The sequence below is a fragment of the Vicugna pacos genome, chromosome 16 (genome assembly GCF_048564905.1).
Source record: "Vicugna pacos chromosome 16, VicPac4, whole genome shotgun sequence".
In the NCBI taxonomy this organism is placed as follows: domain Eukaryota; kingdom Metazoa; phylum Chordata; class Mammalia; order Artiodactyla; family Camelidae; genus Vicugna; species Vicugna pacos.
The window spans coordinates 935,554-957,466 of record NC_133002.1 but is presented as its reverse complement, the minus strand read 5'-3'; the positions used below and the strand labels follow the sequence as shown (position 1 = coordinate 957,466).

Sequence of the window (21,913 nt, the reverse complement as noted above, 5' to 3'; positions counted from 1 at the left end):
CTCCCGGGAGAGTCGAGATGAGGAGGAGATGGATTGGGTGTGCCCTGAGGAGAGCTTAGCATTGGTTGGATTTTTCTGAGTAGAGAAATAATAAAAATCACTAGCATTTATCGAGCGCTCACTTTGTGTCACTCTTCTAATGCTTTATATGTTTCGACTCACTTAATCGTCATTAGAACCCCATGAAGTAGGTTTTTGTAGAGGAGAGAATACAGGAGGTGATAAATTAAGTAACTTGCTCTGGTTACATAGCTAGAAGAAGTAGAGTCAGGGATCATACCCAGTCAGCCTGATTCCAAAGTGGTGCATCAGAATGTGGTGTGATGTAGCAGAAAGAAGCTCAGGATTCCAATCAGAAGGCCTGGTGACATCAGTCTCCTGACGCTGAGGAAAAGAGTAGTTTGTGGCCTGGAATTGTGGGAATTACCCAGCCTGCCTTAGTCAACCACCAGGACCTATCTCTCTGTTGAGTTGCTGTGGCCAATGCCTGACATAGTTAACATCTTAAGTCTAGGAGTGATTGAATACCAGACCTAGTAGTTTTATTCCCCCGTTTCCTCTCTGGTGTAAGACCTGTGTGGGAAGGAGGGGAGAGAGAAAAAGGAGGAGGAGGAGAAAGGAAAGTGGGGGGTGTGTGGGGATGACATCAAGCAGGAATGCGCCAGTCAGCGGGGGTAAATTTTCCACTTGGATCTGTGTGGAAACCTGATCTTGCCTCTATTTTTGGTCTCCTTCTCTAACAGCTTTTTGCCAGACTGGAATTTTTCTGCACCTGTAACACATTTTTAATGTAATAAGCCAGGTATTATATCATGCTGGGGCCTATGCTCTGTTTCTAGGAGCAAAGGTAGCCCAGACCCCAGTTTGTCCCTATAGGGGATTAGTGTATTAGTCACCCTGTAAAAGCTCAATTTATTATGATTTTTTTAATGTTTCTTTTAGCACTTACTTATAAGAGGTGAAGAGGGGAGCCACGAATGTGTCTGTGTTCCTTCTCCCACCTACATATGCACGCGCACGCGTGTGCGCGTGCACACACACACACAGACACATACACACCCTCACCCCCTCTCTAAATTTCATATGAACCCAGATTCCATGGAGTCAACTTCAGAGGTGTTGGCTTTGACCACTTAGCTTACTTTTGCTGCAGTGGACTTGATCCTGGTCAGGGTCAGTGCAAGTATTGGAAAGGTGAGATTATTGTACTGCCATCCCTCAGTGGAGAATGAGAGTTAAGTCAGCAGGCTGGTGGCCTAGCTGTCTAGGGTGATCATGGGGGGCTGCTGGGCCAAGGCTTAGGTCTGGCTTTTTCCTGTGAGACTGGGCCCTTTCCCATTACTCGGATTTACTGTCTTGTGGATATATGCAATTGGTTATGTCGGCCTCGAGGTAACTGTTTCTGCTCGCTTTGCCCAAGCCTAACTGGAGGGTTCTGTAGAACTCACCCCTCATTACTGGGTTTAAAAGGAGGAAAAAGAAACAGCTTGAACCCGTGTTCACACAAGAATATGTGAGATGGCGTGGTGTCCTGGATAGCGTGCTGGACTCAGGAGCACAAGAGGTAGGTTTGTATCCCAGCTCTGCCATCCAGGTAAAGAGCTTGGATCTCAGATGTCTGAATTTTGATTTTCGTAGCAGTTTGGTTCTCAGATGAGTCTTTCGTTTTTTATTTCATCTCTCCTCCCTCACTCATTAAAACCCTTACTCCTGCCCTGCCGCGAATATGATGTAATACAGTAGAGGAAGCCTGCTTCCACTCAGAAGTTCTGAGTTCAGGTTCAGCTCTGCCATTTTCCAGCTGTGTGTCTAAGGGCAAATCCAAGTTTGGTGGGGCCTGAAGCTAATACAGTTTTTGGTGGTTTCCTTAGAATACAAAATTGTGAATGGTAGGGTTTTGGAAGGGGCTTGTTGAAGTGAGGAGCTGAGTGATGCTGAACCGTCATTAACCTCACCAAATCTGCATCTGTGTGTGGCCATATGTCACATAAGCTCTTTGAGCCTCAGTTATTTCATTCCTAAAATGGATTTAATCATGCCTGTCCATCCTAAGGAAGTATTATACAGAACAAGCAAGAGTAAATATGTGAGTGTTTTTGTTCCAAGTATTTTACACACACACACACACACACACACACACACACACACACACACACATATAATCTAAAAATGTACTGTTGTTACAGTTCATTCAGGTATTGGTTTAACGTTTTAATTGTACTACCTGTGGACCCACACTCAAACATTTATCTCAATGTTTCTCATTGGTTCATTGGTCAGAGGCATTTTCAGTGTGCCCACTATTTCTATTGCTTGAAAAATTCCAGCTCTGGAGAGTGTTAAGTGAAAATAAGCTTATGAATCTTTCCTATGTGTGGAATACAAACAATGACACGTCTCTGGACCTCTTCATTCCATCTCTACGTATATAAGTGGCTCTTGTTACATTTCACTAGAGCCACAATTAATGTGTTTGGAACTTTAAATATATTAGGAAATGGAAAGTACTGCATACCTGGATGGTAATCAGTAAAATGTCTAAGGCTGTTGGCTCCTCAGGTGTTGAGAGAGACTTCCTCTGGCTTTGCAGCTTTGAGATCTGCATCCATTTGCCATTAAAAAATGAGTAGAGCATCTCCACCTCTCTGATGGTGACTATGAGGATGTTTCCATGCCGGTCTTTAATGGGCTCATAGTAAACTCTTCCCAAGTTGTGGGTTCCAAGTAAATTCTAGAAACAAATAGATTTCTGGTAGCTTAGATGATGTGCAGATAAAGCAACACAGCTGCAACAAAAGACACTGAATAATTATCTAATGTTTCTGAGAAGCCGTTTTTTTTTTAAAGCAGGCTTAGAATATGTGGCATCATAGAAATGTACTTAACAGAAGCTCAAAGAAAAAGTCTTCACCATAAGCCTGCAAAGATTATAGCAAGAGGCACAAAAATTATGTTTTTTTAAGCAAATTCAATATCTGTAAATATCTCTTACCCACATAGACACACTAGCACATAAACCTCAGTTACCAGCACTTGAAGAGAATCCCAGATGTTTTAAAGAAAAATGCCTGATATTTCAAGTATGCTACTTGTGGAGTTTTCAAGAGATCTACAGTAAGCTGGTATGAAGTGGGGTTGTTTAAAATGAAGAAGTGAATTGACAATGTAGCACATTGTACAGGTCCCCAAATGACTGCACATTCCCTTCAAGATACTTTAATTGGGAGATTGGCCTGGTTTGACTTATCTGCATTTCAGAGAGTTCTGTTAATTTAAAATTTTGTGAAAATTGTTTGTGAGCTAGGCCAATGAAGTAGACAATACTTTTAGAAAGGTAGGAAGGGAAGGGTGCCACATTAAATGTGGAGGGGCCCAGGTAGATGTTATTAAAATAAACAGTTTTACAAATATGCAGGATTTGAAGATTTCTAACCTAGAGCACTGGATGAATGGGATAAAATACCCTTTTACTTTGAATATCTGTGGTTTTTTAAAATTACAAATTATCTCAGAACTCCTAGTTGATACTTCTGTGAGCTCACATAAATGCTGATGAGATAACCTGTTAGCAGAAGAGCAGAAGTAGAACTGGAATTTGTAAAAGTAACACGGATGACCTAAAGATGAATGAACCAGCTGCAGTATTCACATCTGGATATGGGAACCAGAATGTTCCCTTTTAGGTAGGGACTGTGTTTTAATTTTTTTTTTTAATTTACTAGGACAGGACACATAAGTGAGGTGTCTCATAAATAATTATGACATATAAAAATCATTTGGCAGGATTACGATTTTTAAAAATGGCGTAATCACTCAGTCAGATTATTTTTTCCCAATAATTAACTTATAAGTCATAGAGAAGTAATTGGGTAAGGCGTTTAGTCTAGCTGTATGTAGTAATACAGATTTATGCAGTGTTATTGGCCAATCAACAAAGCCAAGCTGGTAAACTGGCCATCAAAAAGAAAGGAAGGAAAGAAGGAAGGAAAGAAGGAAGGAAAGAAAAGAAAGACAGGGGCCTGATACATAGCATATGCCAATTTCTGTGGTGTAAATGCTCCCACAATAGCCTATTTTGAGCTACCAGACGTACGAAAGATTTGACAACAGGCTTTGAAAATTTTGGAGTATTCGTTGGCTCTGCTAAGCCAGTACAAGTTGGCTTCAGCACTCCACTGCTGTTAAGCCTTTAGTTGTCCTGGTGTTGAGTTTCAGGGCTGTTCATTAACACGTAGACTTCTGAAAAATGATTTAGTCTCTTAGGTCTTGAGTTTCATTATCTAAAATTAAGGGTCCTTAATGGCTCAGACATCCCTCATGCTAATCCTTACCTTATAGAGTATTTGGGGAACTAAGCCAAGCAATGTATGAGAAAGTGTTTTGTAAACTCTCAAGCTTAGTACAAGTAGGCAGGGTATGGACTTTCTTTTTTGCTCTAATTGGAACCCGACCCTTGTTTATACTTAACTCATTTTCACAAGTCAGCCCAGGTTTCCTCCTCCCTGGGAAGACTTTCCCAGCTCGCACAGGTAGAATTTACCATCTCCTTTTTTGTCCCCTACAGCTTCCTGTACAAAGTTGTATCTTAGCATGACTCTGACTTTCCTGTGTATTGATGTACATGTCATGAGATCATGGCTTTTTCATCTCTGTTTTTCTAGGTTCCTTGCACAGTGCCTAGCACATAGTAGTAGCTCAAGAAATTTTTGCTGACTGAATTACCATGTGTTCATTGGGACACAGAAAGATGTGATTTACTTTGGACCAAAGCTGGTGGGTGGGTACTGAATGAGGTAGTCATTTCATTTAAGCAGAGTTGTCATCAGTGGTTCACTGTCAGCTTTGGATATTTTGACTAATGGGCTAAACAAGAAAGGTCTATAAGTATTCCTGAAATTCTTTATGGACAACAAACTGAGTTGGATAACTAGCTCTGGGGAGAGCCCAGTTTAAAAGAAGAATACCTTTCTGAAAACAAATTGTGACTGTGTTCTAAGGGGGCAAAATTGGAGTTCTTTAGCGTCTAGAAGAAAAATAGGCCATGCTAATACCTGTCATGCTGTGCAGTCAGGGTTAGGAGATGTGGGAACCTTGTGAATTCTACAGGCTAGAGAGAAATAAGAGCTACCTGATGGCTGACAGAAATGTATCTAGGTTATAACCACACAAATCACAGGCTGTCAATAAGCCCTGGACAGATGCATAATATTTAGAGACCTGTATTCAGTTCGGGGTGACATGAAGCTAAAGGAAGTAGAGATACTAAGTCCTGGAAAAATAAAATTTTGGAGAAACCTTTTTTCCCCCTTGAAAAAGGAAAAAGACATAGCATTCATAAATTGTTATCTGGCTTTAACTCACTAACACTCATTCCTAAAGGCTGTGGAGGAGGGAAGTTTACTGTAACCCAGTGTACAGTGTCAGATTATTATTGTATTTTGAGGATAAGTAGTTCGGACATCTCTCAATGTAAGAGGAATGTACACTTCTGCCTCTTGGGGCCTCTGCCATTTGCCTAAGGGTAGGAAAAACAATGTGGGGTCTTGGTCACTTAAAGTCTTTCTAATTTTTTTTTTTACACCCAACTGCTGGCATATACTTGTCTCTCTTCCTGCCTAGGTAATAGTAATCAATCAGTTAATTCATACTTTCTTTACCTTCTTTCAAGTAAAATTTAAGACCACTTCTCTTAAATAGGTTCCAAATGATGCAGAATAGAGTTCTACTTTTTCTTTTTTAACTATAATGTAGATAATTTCTTCCATTTAAAATTTTTCTGCTTTTTATAAATGAACACAGAATAAGATGATGAAATATTAGAAAGAATACAGGCTTTGGAGTTACATAGATCAGGGTTTGAATCCAGACTTTGCTACTTCCTATTTGTGTGACCTTAGGCAAGTTATTTAACCTGCTAGGCCTCAGTTTTATTCTCTGTTAAATGGATATCAATAATAGTACTTTTTCATTAGGGTGTGGTGAAGAAAAAATGAGATATAGTTTGTAAAGCACTTAGCACAGTGTCTGGCACCTGTTCTGTTAAATAAATGAAAGCTGTTGTTTCATGACTGTTATTTATTGTCATGCATTAAAAGGCCTGATTATAGAGCAGATAAATACTGGAAATAAGGCACAGGATGCACAGTGGTTCATGTGCACTTTGATGAAGGTACGGCAGGGTGATACGGAAACAGGAGGGGGAGAAAGATGACAGTGAAGACCTTTGTGTGCCATGATGAAATGTCTGGGCCACTCTTGTAAAGAGTATGAGTCAGGGAGTGACAGGGTCAGAACCTTTTATTGGCTTCTCTGGCAGAAGTGTGGAGAATGGATTGGGAGGGTATTAAGACTGGAAGAAAGAGGATAACTTTGGAGGCTTTTGACATGAGGCAGTGAGAGTGATGCTGGAAAGGGGAGGAGAGTAAAATGAGATACACCGTAGGTGGAATGGTAGGATTTATGTATGGCTGATGCCAGTCAGGCTATTTAAGAATGCCATTTTACTCTCCTCAGAACATTGTACGAAATGTTAGATTAGTAAAGGGGCCTAAATGTTAAGTACAAATTTCCACAAATTTATTTTTCTTCCTCTTTTGTAAAGTTTTTTTTCTGTGCCCTTTAACCTACAGCCCCCCCCCCCCCCCCGCAAAAGGTGGCTTCAGTATTTCCAGATATTTTCATTCTAAAGATCAGCAAATAGTTTGGGCGATAGGTCCTACAACAAAAGACTAAACTGACTCCTATTACTTAAGGAGGCAGTGCTCGGCCTTTGCTGTGCACTGTAAGGGGTAACTGTTTATTGAGTACTACAAGGTACTGGTCACTGTGCAGGGCTGGAGAACTATCCAGGTGGGAGTTATGGCATGAGGTACATTTCTGTGATTCTTTTTCCCTTTGGTGAGATAGAGTACCTTCAAGTGTGATCTTAGGGGCACAGGGGTTGGATTGATAAATACATTTATTTAACCAGCCAGTACTTACTGAGACCCTGCCACATGCCACATATAGGGGGACGTAGTGGTAGCCAAGACAGATACATTCCCGGAGCTCGGGGACTCACAGTCCAAGTTGGTCACTAACCAAGTAATGATACAAATAGTTAACTAATGGGATTATGATCACCATTCTGAATGAAGAATACAAGGTACTCTGAGAGTGATTCACTTAATCAGGAGATCAGAGAAAACCTCTCTGAGGAAGCATAAAAATTAAGCTGAGATCTGAAGAATATATAGGAATTAGTGAAGCAAAGAAGTAGAAGAGGATTCTATGCAGAGGAAACAGCTAGCAAATCAGAGTGAGAAAGACAGGCCAGGAAGCTGGAAAAGTCTGGAAAGTATGGAGATGTGGAAGCCGAAGGATGTGGCAGTTTAAAAAAGGAGAGCGGGACCAAGTGTATCAAACACTGCTGAGATGTCAGTTGCAAAGAAGACTTAAAAGCGTCCATTAGATTTAGTGAAACTGAAGTCATTGGCAGGGATGGATCCAGGTTTTGAAGGGGCCTGCACCATACAATTTTGGGACCCTGTTTTAGACAAAGAATATAAAATTACAAATATGAAAATTAGGTATAAAGTGAATATTTATTTAGATGGGAAAGGAAATCTTCCCCAAATACTGGAATATTTGGAATTTGTGATCCCCTTCCCCCGCTGGGATTTCTTTAGGCAGGTTACCAGAAATGCTTCCTGATTGCACCCCAGCTTCCTCTTCCCACCTAAGTACTTTACAACCCCCACACTCACAGGGATCATGCAGGTGAGGGGCCCTGAAGCACAGGCTTTATGAGCATCATCTGCCTCTGATTACTCGTGGCCTGAGAGAGTGTGGTAGGCATGGTGGTAGCAGAAGTCAAGGAGAGGGCTTAGAACTAACTGGGAAGGGAGGAAGTAAATGGAGAAGAATGCTGGCCACTCTTTCAAGAAGTTTGGGTCTAAGGATGAGAAGAGAGATTGGTAGCTGAAGCAGGGAGTGAAGAACTGAGATCCAAAGCGCATGTGGAGGGTTGAGCCGTTGGCAGGAGGAGTGAGATCTGTTGGAATAGGCGGGAAGGAAGAGAAAGTGGGGTCAGTGCAAGGACGCTTTTCAATTTGGTGTTGGAAAAAGAATTAGTTCCCCTTTATTAATGAATTACGCAGTAAAGTCATCAGCTGATGGAGATGTGGGGGAAGGGATGTGGTAGAATGGAGAAGGTTTTAAATAGTTGGCCTGTAGTATGGAGAAGTGAATTTAGTAGAGGAGTGGAATATGATCACTAGGCAAACATTACATGTGAGAACTGTAGTCATGAAATTAACATAAAGCCAAGTTATCCTCCGCCTGTCCACAGCATGTCTGGGCTGTGTGATGGGCTAATGGGAGGGTCCACTGGACTCCTGGGAAAGAACTTTGGTAAAGGACCAAGGAACCTACTGGAAATGAGCTTTATCCTAAAGAAAGAGCTGTGTGAGGCACAATGATTTGGTCCAACTCAAGCTGGTCAATGATGAAAGGATGGGGCACTTTGAATTCAGCACAGCTATTGTGGCCTAGCTTCAGGAACTTCTTGAGTTGAAGGAAAAAATTCTGTAATCAAGACTGAGTAATTTAACAATGGACTTAATACTCTTTGTAAAGCACTGTATTTTTTTCAGTGTTAAGAAGGCAGATGGATTTGTGGGATTGAGGACAAAGCAAAAGTTCTGAATTAACTAAAAAAAAAAAGTGTAGATGGAGAGCACTGTTTTTTGTTTTTTTTTGTTTTTTTGAATCTCACTGAGGACATGAGGTAGTTAAACCGCCTGCACAATGGAGTATAGCACAAGAGGCTTAAGAATTACCTTTCAGAATTAATTATAATAGCAAGAAAATAATAATTATTATTAACAGAGAATCAAATTATTAATTACGTGGGTTAAGAAATGAAATTCCTATAATTGCAGATGGGGGTTGGAGGTGTAGGAATTTTTTTTATTATGATGACCCTATTTTTACATTTTGGCTGGTATGGCCTGGCCAAACACAGCTTGTGTAGATTCCTGTTAAGTTTTTTTCTGGGGCTGGTGTAACTGACAGACATCACTGATAAAGGCTCAGTGAGGTCTTAAAGACCCCAGTTCTATGTAGCAGATGTTTTTCTGTGCTGAGAACCACAAGTTCAGATAATACCAGAAAACAATGAAGGGAAAACCAGAAGAGATTGGTTAGAATTAAGTGTCATTTTTAGGAGGGGCTCTGTAACCTGCAAAGATTCTTGCAGGGCCTGGGGGCCTGATCTTGATTGGGTTAGTAGTATAGAAGGATGAATAAATTCAGAATTAAAGGTAAGCTTTTAAGAAGTTTTTGTTTGTTTGTTTTGTTTTGCTTTTTTAAGTATCAAAAATGTATGCAAATGCCTTTGTTTTACCATAAACATCAAGCCAAGAAACTCCTCAAAATGTCTGCTGGTCTCTTTCTCCATCTCCACATACTCATAGATGCACAGGATGCCAGAGCATCAAGAGCTTTTCAGGAGATCTGGTTCTTATATTGCAAGTGATGAAACTGAGGCTTAGAAAGGAGAAATTAGTTGACTGATTAATACCAAATCCAGAATTCAAGTCTCCACACTTCCTGTTTACTCCTAGACTCTTTAGGAGAGACCCCTGCTCCTCTTCCAGGAGACTGCCAAAAAGCACAGGTTCCTTACAAAAGCAGGTGTGCAGCTCAGACTGTGCAAGAAGACCTCTTAAGTCTAAGGGTCTAGAAGAACAAGGAGTCCACCCTTTTCCTTTCCAAGTAGAGTTGGTAACTGAATTGACAAGTTTTTCTAAAATTTCTTTGGAGGTCTGGGTTAACACCTGCCCCTCACCTGTAGCTGGGCTGTTGCTGCAAGCATCTTCTGCCGAGTTTGCAGTACTGTGGATGAGGACATGGAGATAGGTACACTTTGCCTCAACCACCTTATATCCTCCCACATACAAGACAGCTGCAAAAGAAGTCATGAGGTCATATCATCGTCCAGGCCAGCACATGATTTAGGTTGTGGCATCAAAGCAAAGCAGGGAGAAGGAAACCTGACCCCTGATGTTTGTTCTCCAGTTCACTTTCAGATACATGCAAAACAACTTTTTGATCTCTATCCAATTGGAAAAAGATCTGAATGTTAATGAAACAGTCAGACCCACATTTTAGTCTTTGCCAAATGATCCCATAACTCAGAATAATGGAGACACAATCTGACAGGATGCAAGCCTCTTTGCTTTGAAAATGTAGTGTAGATACTATTTTGGCTTTTTTTTTTTTTTATGACATAGGGCATATCAGGGCTGAAAGAGACCTTTGAGATAATCTATTCCCAACCCCAATACTTTGGTCGCTGGAGACCCCTCAACCCCTCAATAATGTTACAGAGATTTATGTGTAGTAATATTGGTGCAAAGTAGGGAAAAATGAAATTAGAATTCAGGATACCTTCGTGAACCACAGAAAATCTTGGGTAATGGAACTGGTGTGAGAGTCATCTATTTCAACAATTGGTATTTGATCTTCATTGGTGACTAACATATTGTCTTTGTAATAAAATATAACAGCTATGTAGAGTCCCCTGAAAAAAAAGGCAAAATAAAAGTTATCCTCAAATCATCTCCTCTACCAAGCCTCAGTCATGGAAAAACATATTCTGGGGCATGATAAAAGATAATTTAAAATATACCTATGAGCATATTCTTGTTAAGTATCATAAGTTCACTGGCTAGAATTCAGAGAAATTGCTATCTTGTCCAGATTCTCAGGAGAAAAGTGAACTTTATATTCTTTTAATAACAAGAAAGAAATTTCTACCATATTGCCATTCAGAACCAAAACCAGTGGATTCCTGAGAAGCTAAGACTTCCTGGAAAAAATACATAGGGCCCACCGTTTCAAGGTCTTCACAAACTTGTTTGAGGAATGGAATAGGTGTTTCAGGCTCCTTGAGACTGACTGCTTGCGGCCTGTGGTTTGTAATTTTGAAGTTTCTGGAACACAGAAAAAAAAATACAGTGTAAATTCCATTGGAAGAACAACACTCTCAGTACCCTCTTCCCACCTCATTGCCTTGCTCTTTCCTGTCCCCTCAGTGTTACTTATCCTCAGTTTCATGCAGGGATTCAGCTCATTCATTCCTACAAGAAGTTTCTGTATTTTGAGATGCCAGCAATGAATTAGTGAACACCTTCTCAAAAATGTGGGAGATGAGTAACATTTATAACTCTAAGAGAAACCACTTAGGTGTTTTGTTTATATTCTCCTTGTGAGTGATTTATTATGAGGGAAGATAAAAAGAAATGGAATCAACTCTTTTGCCACTTTCCCCCATTGCTGTTAATATTCACTCACTTCTCCATGTTGGTAAAACTCTCACTAGTCTACATATTTCATTAAATTTTTTCATTATGAAATTAATACAGGCACATTACAGAAAGTCTGGAGCACAGAATAAAAGAACAAAATCCATCCCATATCATCCTGCCACTTCAGAAGAACCACCGGTAGTATTCTTGTGCAGTTTTTTTCCAGTGTATGTATTTGGCTTACAGAAACAGTTGCAGGCATAGGTATGATTATCATCCTCATTGTTCAGAAGAAGAAACTGAGACAGAGAAATTAAGTAGATTGTCCAAGATTAAAAAAAAAACCCAGTAGCCCAAAACACTGAGACCTCACTCACTGAATAAATGTTTATTAGGACACTGCTGTGTGTAAGACTCTGTGATTACAGTGATGCGGAGATCAGCCATTGCTTCTGTTTAGTTCTTTTATTTACAACCTGGAGCTCCCTCTGATAAAAGTAGTGGACTTCCTGTAACGGTCTCTGCAAACAGTGCTCCCTAGAGCTGAACTAAATGATCACTGATTTAATTTTCATATTAAATGTAACTGATGAAGGGAAGCTGAGGTTGTTGGGGTCACCACCAGACTCCTGACGGACATGTTACTGGGGATGAGAACATGGTCCATATCACTGCTGTTAGGCATGGAAACCTGGTGTGGATGGTCCATGGCTGAGGCCCAATTTGGCTTATCTTACAGGAGTCGTTGGGAATGAGTTGACTGACACAAGCATTCCTGTCAGCTTCAGGCTTGTGCTGGTAATGGTTATTCCCGGCAGAACAAAGCAAAACCATTTTTTTCTAACTTGAATATAAATTTGGCTGGTCATATCCTGGTTGAAAATAATGCTGCTAGGACTTCTGATTAAAGGCAGCATATTGAACATATTCATCATATACCAAAATTTTACTAAAAGCAGAGTAAAGAGATAAAAAAAAGTGACATAAATTTATCAAGACAGAAATAAGAAAGTAGACAAAAGCAAGTGAACTTTTAGTAGCTGGAAAGCAGATGGACAGATGGATTTAAAAGATTTGAAAAAGATGACCCCTAAGCTAACAGTGGAGAAAGCTGAGAAGTAACCTAACTCTCCCCATGGGCACCATACAATGCTGGAAGTGGGTGGTGAATGTAGAGCTAAAATCAGGGGGATTTGTTGAAATCTGTTTAAAACTAGTCAGATTTCTAGATATTCTCTCCTATTCTGCATGGGTAGACAATACCCCTTCCCCACTCTAGAAGAAAAGCAGTGGCTTATTCTCTGGAAAGCACCAAAACGGAGGTCGTTAGAGTGGAAGACATGGTGTATGGTTAAAAATGGAGGGAAGGAGTTGTATGTGCTCAGAACAGGTGGGTTACATGAAAGCTTACATACAGAGTATTTTCCCACTGGACTCTTGGAACCCTGGTACTCAAACCCTCCAGGCAGGACACTGAAAGAAACTTCTCTGGAGACTCTGACTAGCCTAAGACGACACCTGTGAAGATTCTGACATTGGCTTTCTTGCTTTCCTTAAGATAAGGCCATGCCAGATCACCTGACAGTGAGGTTTGTGAATAAAGAGTCCTATCCACACTCCAAGCTTCCCAATGACTATTGAGCTGACTCTGAGCAAACATCCAGGAATCATCAGGCAGTTGTGAAAAGCATGTGACAGAAAAAACAAAGGCCAAAAACAAGAAACAAAAGAGCAATTTAGAGGGGTGCTTGCGCTGAGAAAAAATAAAGTGAATCAGAGTCTGCCAATAGCCTGAGAGATAAGCAAAGACATTGCATCCTTGTGAAAAGGATTAGGTCTGTCAGTGAACAATAGAGAGCATTGGAAATTAACAATAGCTATCGAAGTCTGAAAAGCCAAATAGAAAATAAATTTGGGGAAATTTCCAAGAAAGTGGAACAAAAGAACATAGGATGAAAAGTAGGAGAAGAGAAAAAAAAAAAAACCCTAAAGGGCTTGTCTGTGAGGTTCAGTATCTGAGTTCTCATAGGAGAGAGCAGAGGAAAAGTTGGAGAAGAAATAATTAAAGAAATAATTTAAGAAAATATCTCATAGTTGAAGGGTATAAAGTTTCCATATTGAAAGGGTTTGCCAAGTGTGCCACACGATAGACAAAAAAATAGAGCTACATGAAGACACATAACAGCGAAATTTTAGAATACGGAGTTAAAAAAGAAACTTAAAACCTTCTATAGTTGGAAAGAGTAGATTACATATGAAACTTCTGGAATCAGAATGATATCAAACTTCTCAGCACTGAAAGTTGGAAGGCAATGAAGCAACACCTTCAGAATATGAAGTAAAATTATTTCAGTTGAGATTTCTATACTTCTCCAAATCCTTAAATGTTAAATAGAATTAACTACATCTTTAGACACAGTGTATCCAAAAATTAGCATCTACTTATCCACTCAGGAGCCTGCTAGAGGAAAGGCTCCACCAATGACAAAAGAGCCCAAGAAAGAGGAAGACAGTGTGCAAAAACAAAGAAATTTAATATAAGAAAGTGGCAAAAAGAGTCCTTGATATGGTGGTGAACGGAGATCCTAGGTGACAGCTGTGTACCAAATACAGAGGTAGCCAGTGATCAGTCTAGGTTGGAGTAGGTCAGAGAGGTTTCTTTAAGAAGATACACTTGAAACAATACTTATGTGTCTGATTATATGAGAGAAAGTTGATAGAACTGGAGGATAGCTTGGGGGTTAATTAATTATAACCATATAGAAAAATTTAAAAGTTGAGTTTTATCTATTGGGAAAACAAGTTATCCAGCAAAGAGAAATAATTGTAGAATTTATGTGATCATTATAATGTGAGGAGCAAATAGTGATCTTAGTAAATTATAGTATCAATATATTTGGAGGATGAGGGGGTAGGGGTTGTTTGTGCATATAAGAGGGTGGAGGGATAAAAAAGAGAAATCATCTTCATTAAGTGAGATAACTGTAATTAAAAAAAAATCATGATTTAGCTTATAGTCCATTATTTAGAGATATGGAGAAAATATCATAAGAATTGAGCCCTTGGGGAATAGAAAATGGAGGATGGGAGAAAATGCTTTTCCTTTAATAACAAAACTCTTCTTAGTGCTTTACTTATTTTGAGTCAGTCAGCCCTCAAATGGCTGACAGGTTTATATAATTCTTACCTACACTTTACAGATGAGAAAGAAGGTGGAAAGCTTGCTTAAGGTTACACAGCTAGTAAATGTCCAGCCTGGATTTGAACCCACGTAGTCTGGCTTCAGAGTATGGTCATCACATACAACTTAATTAAAAATGAAGATTAAACTAAAAAAAATTCGACTAGAAAAAAGAGGAAAAAATGCTATGACTATTTGGGAAAGGGGCCCATGAAAATGTCAACTATTTCAGGTCTCCTCCATTCTAGACACGTGGTAGAACTGCACTTCTTGGAGCTCTTGTGGTGGGGGACAAACATGGCCAGTTTTGCCATGAGTTTTGAGTGTAAATGACATAAGTAAAGTTTTGTCCAGTGAGACCTTCAAGAGTTTTAAATATTTCTACAAAGAGGATCATGACAAGCCAGAAGAACAGCCCTCAGCTGACCTGTGATAGACGTATAATGTGGGAGAAATTAATATTTGGGGGGTCATTTGGATACTGCAGCATAATATAGCCCATGTTGACTGATACAAGGTCTAAACTTATTTATTTTTCTCCTAAGAACCACTGTGGCTTGTCTCTGCTTAGTTCAGAGCTCTGGAGCAATGGTTAATTTTCTGGACTCTGAATGTAGTAGGTCTTCAGCTTTTAAGTGCTTGGAGTTTAGGGAGTTTATTTTATTCATACTGGTATGCCTAGCGCCTGACACATAGTGGGCAGTGTTTCGGTTAATGTTTCCAGTTGAAAAACTGAATGATAATTGAAATTCACTCATGTAGGGGACGTTTTAGTGAACACAGGTGGCTTCTTTCTAATTCATTAACCCTGTTAACAATAAAGGCTGCTCAACATCCCCATTGACTTTTCATCCCAGTACTGAACGTGTGGATTAGCTGTGGCTGGTCTTTAGCCCAGAATACAGAAAGTAATGTGGGTTTTGGTATCTCCCATGTAGGGCTTTGGTGGGAGAAAGAGTTTTTTAGTACTACTTCTGCATTTAGAATATGTTGTGTATTTATTGAGAGCTCCAGGCTCATTACAATGGAGTTAATGATTACACTTTAATTCTAGCGTATATAAAGTACTGAGGGTGGACATCACCCCATTCTTCATTTGGAAGAACAATGGAAAGAAAATAACTAGAGTTTGCACAGTGCTTGTGCCAGGTGAGTTTAATCCATTATTTCATTGTTATAACAATCCTGAAAGATAGCTATTACTGTGCTGATTTTTTTCTGATGGGGAAGTTATGGCTCAGAGAGGTTAAATGTTTTTCTCAAGGATACACAGCAAGTGTAGAACTGGGATTTGAAGTAATTGTTTTATCTAATTATAAAATTTGTAAACCACATAGAATCACAATGTAGTTGAGTATTTTAAATAACAACTTTGTAGTTTTCTGTGTGCAAGACCTAATTATCCTTCATTTATCCTTTTAGACTTAGACATGTTAAATCACCTTAGAAGGTCATTTCTTTTATGCTGGCATATTAGGAGTCAGTGTTCCACAGTGTGCCTTGGAACACTAATTCTGTGAAAAATGTTTTACTATGGCCAAATAAGTTTGGAAAATGCTTGCTTAACCAAATTCAAAATGTCTCTTTTTTGGAATCTTTAATATTTTAATGTCTGTTTTACATTTCCAAGAGAGGGGATGTAGAATGTGACAATTTCCATATTTACTTGACAAGAGACCCTTTTTCAGCTGAGCATCTTACAGAACCACTCTTCTTTGGAAGACACTTTGGGTGCTATTTAAATGTCCAAAGTACATTTTAAGGTGAAATATTCCTCCCTTTTGGGAAGTCTTACCTTATGCCTTACTTACATCTTTCTGATATTGTATGTATATTTACATCCCTATGAGGGGAAAACATGTACATAATAAAAGTTGAATGAAAACCATGGAAATAATTTGCCTGTCTAGACAATCATTTCTTGACTAGTGGAATGTGATCCAATGTAATGGGGGAAAACATCTAATTGTCAGATAATGTAAAAAAGAATCCATTCTCATGAGTCGTTTAAGCTTTACCCCTCTGATAAAGACTAAGCGAAAGCCAACTTATGAATTGCAAAGAATAATCTCTCCAGTTGCTTTATTCCTTTCGCCTGCCATGCAGGAACCAATGGCAGGGGAATGATGGAGAGGCAGAAAAAGAGAAAGGAGCCTAGATAATCCTGGCCTGGTTAAATGGGCCCTTGGTAGCTGAGAACTGAGTGTACTTTGGTCAGTGTGGAATGTTGAAGGCTCTGGTCCGGGTAAAGTTTCCCTAGAGATCCGAGAATAAAATCTCACTTCAGTTTCCTTCTCCAGCCTCTTCCATGCATATTTACATCTCCTAGTGAACCACTCATTAGGAGAACATTATTTTCTTGCAAATACGCACCCTCATTTATAGCTATAGCCAGCATTTCTGAAGGGCCCTGTTGCTATACCTCTACAGAAGTTGGGAACTACTTTTTGCTAATGCCAAGTATGATTTCTTTATACCTGCTCAGAATTCATTTAGCACCTCTTAGTTTCAGCCATGGATCTCTTACCTAGCTAGTCCAGCGGTGCCCTGAACCTGGAGAGCACAGTGCAGTTAGAGATCTGATGGGTGAAGGGGCGTGAAAAATGAAAACTTTATGGAACTTTAGTGCCTGCTTCACAAATCATTACGCAGATCAGAAGCCTGACCCTGACCCGTTTGAACAGCCCAAGTAGAAAATAATCTTTTTAAAGCTTCTCAGAGATTTTCCGGGTGTAGTTGGCAAGGTCTAGAGAAGGCATACTCTCCTTCCACCTGGGCAGTAGTACAGGGGAAGATTCAAATTCAGGGTGAGCACGAAATTCAGCGCCCAACCCTGATATAAGGGGGGAGGCAAAAATGAGGTGTGGCAGAAGGACTGGACTTGGAGACACAAAACCTAGGTTAGTGTCTTGATTCTGTCTCTGCCTGGCATTGTGACCTTGGTCAAGTCACTTAGCCTCAGTGATAACTGCCAAAATGAGGATGAAAAAGAGACAGTGGGTGTGAAATTGAGTGTAAACTTTATTATAAATATACACGAAAGTTTAATATTGTTGTTGCTGTTATCATTGGTCAAGTTTCCTCAGGGATGCTCAGAATTTTACTTGCAGGTAAAAAGTTTGAAGGTGAATATCCCAAAGACCCAGCACACTGAGAAATTTTGTAAAGGGACAATTCAAAGGGAAGGGAACCAGTGGTCACCGATGTTTACTTGTGCTTGTTTTCAGACTATTCTTAAGGAGAGAGGGTGAGAAAGGAAGGGAAGAAAGGGAGAAGGAAGTCTCTTCTGAAGGGTTAAAGCAAGATAGTGCTGTAAAGTGATTCCAGATGTACAAATATTAATATCTCTCTCCCTCCCTGATGAATGAGAAGGTATGACCCAGTTAAGAAACTGCTAAAATTACCGGCGCCACCGAGACCTCAGTCAATGGCCCAGCGCAGATTTTTATCCTTACCCCGGCAACTGTAATGCTGATGAAGGGCTCGGACCTGGTGCAGCAGACCTTCCAGAACTTCACTCTGTCCCTTGTGTCTGGGTGCTCTGTCGTCATAGTCTTTCCAGTCTATTGAACAAAAGAAACAAACAAGGGTAAAATTTTCAAGTAGGAGAGGCCTCTTCCCTGCCCTGCCTTAGGAGCCGAGTTTTGCTTGTGTTACCCGCAGGCTCTGTGCGTGAGCACCCAGCACTTGCACAGCCAGCAGGCGTTGCCAGGGGTTTGGAGGCTGCCATTGTTCAGGCCCTGTGCAAAGCAGTAATTGTGGTTGGTTTCTTGTATTGGGCAGTTTTAGGGCAAGAGAAAATGGTACTTGGAAGCCAAAAGAAAATGGGGAACTGGGGAGTCCAGTTATCCCTCCCTCAGCTCCTTACCCTCCTGTTCAGCATCCGTGTCCTAATCAGTTCCCCTGCCACCTCTCCACTCAGCACACCAGGTCTCAACTGGATTTCCACGGTAAGAAAGAAGGGAGTGGGAATGTGCAGACTAGATGAAATCCACAGTCCCAATGCTTTTATTGTAGGTTTCACACTTTTGGCCAAATTGACATTTCTTTCCAAGGAAAGAGCCCATGTCAGATGCCAAGAAATGGAAATCTACATTTTGCTCTAATGAATGTCTGCTTTGGTTAGCTGGCACAGCAACTCCTGCACATACTCCGAGCCACCAGCCACCCTGTCTGCTCAGTCTCTAAATATACAGTATTAGCTTACATGGCAAATTTAAATTGCAATACCCACTGAGATTTTTCTCCCCCTTCTATTTTCATTCCATTTGGCTATAATGGTATCAAGAGTAATAACCCGTATGGGACTAATGGCAAGATTATAATTCTGCTGTCTCCAACTCTGGATTCTTCTTTCAGCAGGTCGGTCATTTCAGAGTCCATCCCTTCTTCCCTCTGTTTTCTTTTCCCTGGTTTTACTTTCTGGATCTTTCAAAAGCAACAACTTAAAGTGCTTCATGGTTGAAATGCTTTCTCTAAAAATGCTAGACATTCTTTTCTAGAAAAGCCAGTTAGTTCATGAGTGTATGTGAGGTTTAAATTCTGACTGAACAAGTTTCAAATTCCCTCCCCCTAGAGTTCTTTTAAAAGGTGGAGTCTCCCTTGTTTAGGAACTTAAGCAGATACCACGATAGTTAAAGTTTGGTAAAAGCATTTCACTTTGGTCCATCCAAGGCCAGGTGGTGCAGCACAGTTAGAACGCAGGCTCTGGAGTCAGATAAACCTGGGTATGAACCCTGGCTCTTTTGATTCCTAGCTCAGTGTCTGTAAGGCAGGTTACACTGACAGGGCTTCAACTCCCTAGTTTAAAAAAGGAACACAGTATCTATCTGGCAGGATTTTCGTGAGGATCAAATGAGAGATGTATTAGTCATCTAGCACAGTGTCCCATGGCAAGTGGTATGTAAGTAATAACTGAAAAAGAAGGGACTTCATCGATGGGAAGTTAAGTCCCTGAGTGGTGAGTATGGAAACGTCGTTTCTTGCCCTGTCGGATGGTCCCCTTTGAAGAGGAAGGCCTCAGAGGTCTGATCCTTCCTCCTTCCCACCTGGTGCCCTTCATCCCACCTCTCGGAAGGCTGAGGCCCGGGGATAGCTGTTCCAGTTCTGAACTACTTGGCTTGTTGATGGCCGAGCCGGGACTCTCACACAGTCTCATGATCCTCCTTATAGTGCTCATTTCCTCATGCCAGGGACATGTTTTTGTTTTTGTTTTCCTTTGGGAAGGAGGGTCAGAGTTTGGTTGGAGTCTGTGTGGTGTGGCTTAGTTGTGGTCAGCACTGGAGACAGGGAATTGGCATAGGTGCTTTCTGTAGACTCTGTTCCTTGTTGGCAGAACTTACTTAATTTCTCTTTGCCTCAGGTTTCTTCTCTGTGAAGTGAGTTTTTGCGTCTCTTTTTAAAGTTATGTGAGGTTTCAAGGAAGTAATGTAAGTAAAGCATCATTCTGGGCATGTTGGAGATGCTGGTTAAATGTAGGTGAGGCACTGTGACTAGAAGCATGATGGTGTTCAGGTAGGATGAACTTTTATTGGGAAATTTAGAAATGTTTGAGGAAATGAACTCCGAGTGGCCCTTGGATTATCGATAGTGTCCCTGGTATCGGCCCAGTGAGAATAAACATTGCTCTCATGAATTCCCAAAGGCCATTATGAGTTTGTTCTCTTAGTTGGGTGAATGTATCTGAAGTACTCATGACAGATGAGCAACAAAGTCTTGCTTGAGTAAGACTCCTGGGTGGCTGAATTACTAAGTGGCCCTGAACATGCTAATACGTTCTAATGAGTGTTAATACTGCTGTCAATGCAGGGGGAGATGAAATGGACCTGGCTCTTTTAGCTGAGCCCTATTACATCAGAGGCAGGCTTGAGCTGATGACTTTATGATACATTAGAAAATTGCTAATGCTAAATTGCAGCCCAAGTGAGCACTGGACATGATGCCAAGTTTTTTGGAAAGAATGAGTTTTTCTCATAGATGTTTGGAAGGCTCTGACGACTACATAAAATAGGAGACTTTAGGGATGAGGGAGAAAATTGAAAATATATTAAGAAATCAGGAACCTGACAGGAATATACTTAGTGTGGTAGGAAAAGAGCAGATTGTGCCACATAATGCGGTTCACTGTTCTGGTAATGAGACACTTCAGCTGCAGCACAATGCGGAGCTTACTTTCACTGGCGATATCAGGGCTTTCCTGATCGTAACTCAGACAAGCCTGTCTGGGTCCTTTTCTCTTATTATGTACCATACCATATAACATAAGTCTATAAAAACACATTAAGGCCTTTTGTAAAAATAAAAAAAAAGTTTTATAGCTTACTGGAACATATTACCAAATTTCCAATTACTCTGTCATGTTAGAATACATTGTCCTCTAGTAAATATCTGAATACTGATATATGTTACATCACAATGTCATGCTGTTTATAAATAGAACCAGAACGTTTTAATATTGTTCTATCCAAGTGATACGGCATGTCTGCAGCAACTGTAATGACGTTTGGATTTCAGCTCTTTGCCAGATACCCCTGCTAATCAGCTGTGCTGTTTTAGAAAGTGTTGCCATTTACTGTGTTAATTACCAAATAATAGGTGACTCTTCCCTGTCCTGGACAACTGTTCTTTTCATTCTAGAGAGAGCTCTTCAAATGGGCTGTGAGGGAGAGTGTCTGAACAGAATTGGAAGTCTGTAGAACTGGGACATCTGATGTTTATAAGTAACTGCATCCATATGCAGATCAGAATTTGCATGGGGTATGCATTTGGAGTGGGTTTCCCTGCCCCACCCTCAGGTCTTCTGGTCTACTGAGACTAGCCTTTTCTTTGGTTTGTTTTTTTCCCCTTCTTCTTCATTTCTGTCCCTTCTATCCCTCTATCTTCAAAAATACATACCCCTCCCCCCACCTCGTGGAATGAGATTGGTTTCCTTAGTATCGTAATCTTACAGTATTCCCAGTATGTGTTTCTGCTAAGTCTTCAGTAAGAAAGATGTCCAAGGAGGACTGGAATAGTTAAAATCATCAAGTGCTAGGGGACTCAGGAGTCTCAGAGATCTCTGATATCAGTGGTCCAAGGGTCTGTATGGCCTGATTTAACTCTATGAATCCAGCGGAGGCGGCAGGCAGGGATGGTTGGCTGACACTCAGTCTGCTTGACTGTCTGATTGTGCCGCATAATACAGCTCACCAGTAGGCTCCTAGTTACCCCAGCAGAGTCTTGACTAGCTCAGGCTTGAATTGTGGCCCAGCCATGTACCACAGTTGTGACCCTGGGTAAGGCAACGTACTTTCTGAAGCTCAGTTTCCTTATTAATAGAGGAGGACAGCATAGTGTTAAGAACAAGAGACATAGAGTTTGGACCTGACTTCAATGCTTGTTAATTTTTGCTGTTGGGCTGCATATATGTATATATGCATGTGCCTCTGTATTAATAGTTCCC

The 21,913-nt window shown here is 40.5% G+C and overlaps 1 protein-coding gene across 15 annotated transcripts in view; it reads right to left on the bottom strand.

Annotated features, from left to right (window-relative positions):
• ANKFN1 (ankyrin repeat and fibronectin type III domain containing 1) overlaps positions 1-21,913 on the bottom strand; it is a 288,349-nt gene that overhangs the window by 41,881 nt on the left and 224,555 nt on the right. For all 15 annotated transcript variants that reach the window (XM_072940142.1, XM_072940138.1, XM_072940140.1 and 12 more), the window contains 5 exons: positions 17,928-18,035; positions 10,877-10,976; positions 10,432-10,564; positions 9,830-9,946; positions 2,516-2,731 (listed from right to left, as the gene is read on the bottom strand). In XM_072940142.1, coding sequence (XP_072796243.1) covers positions 2,516-2,731; positions 9,830-9,946; positions 10,432-10,564; positions 10,877-10,976; positions 17,928-18,035 — 674 coding nt within the window. The remainder of the gene's footprint in view (positions 1-2,515; positions 2,732-9,829; positions 9,947-10,431; positions 10,565-10,876; positions 10,977-17,927; positions 18,036-21,913) is intronic.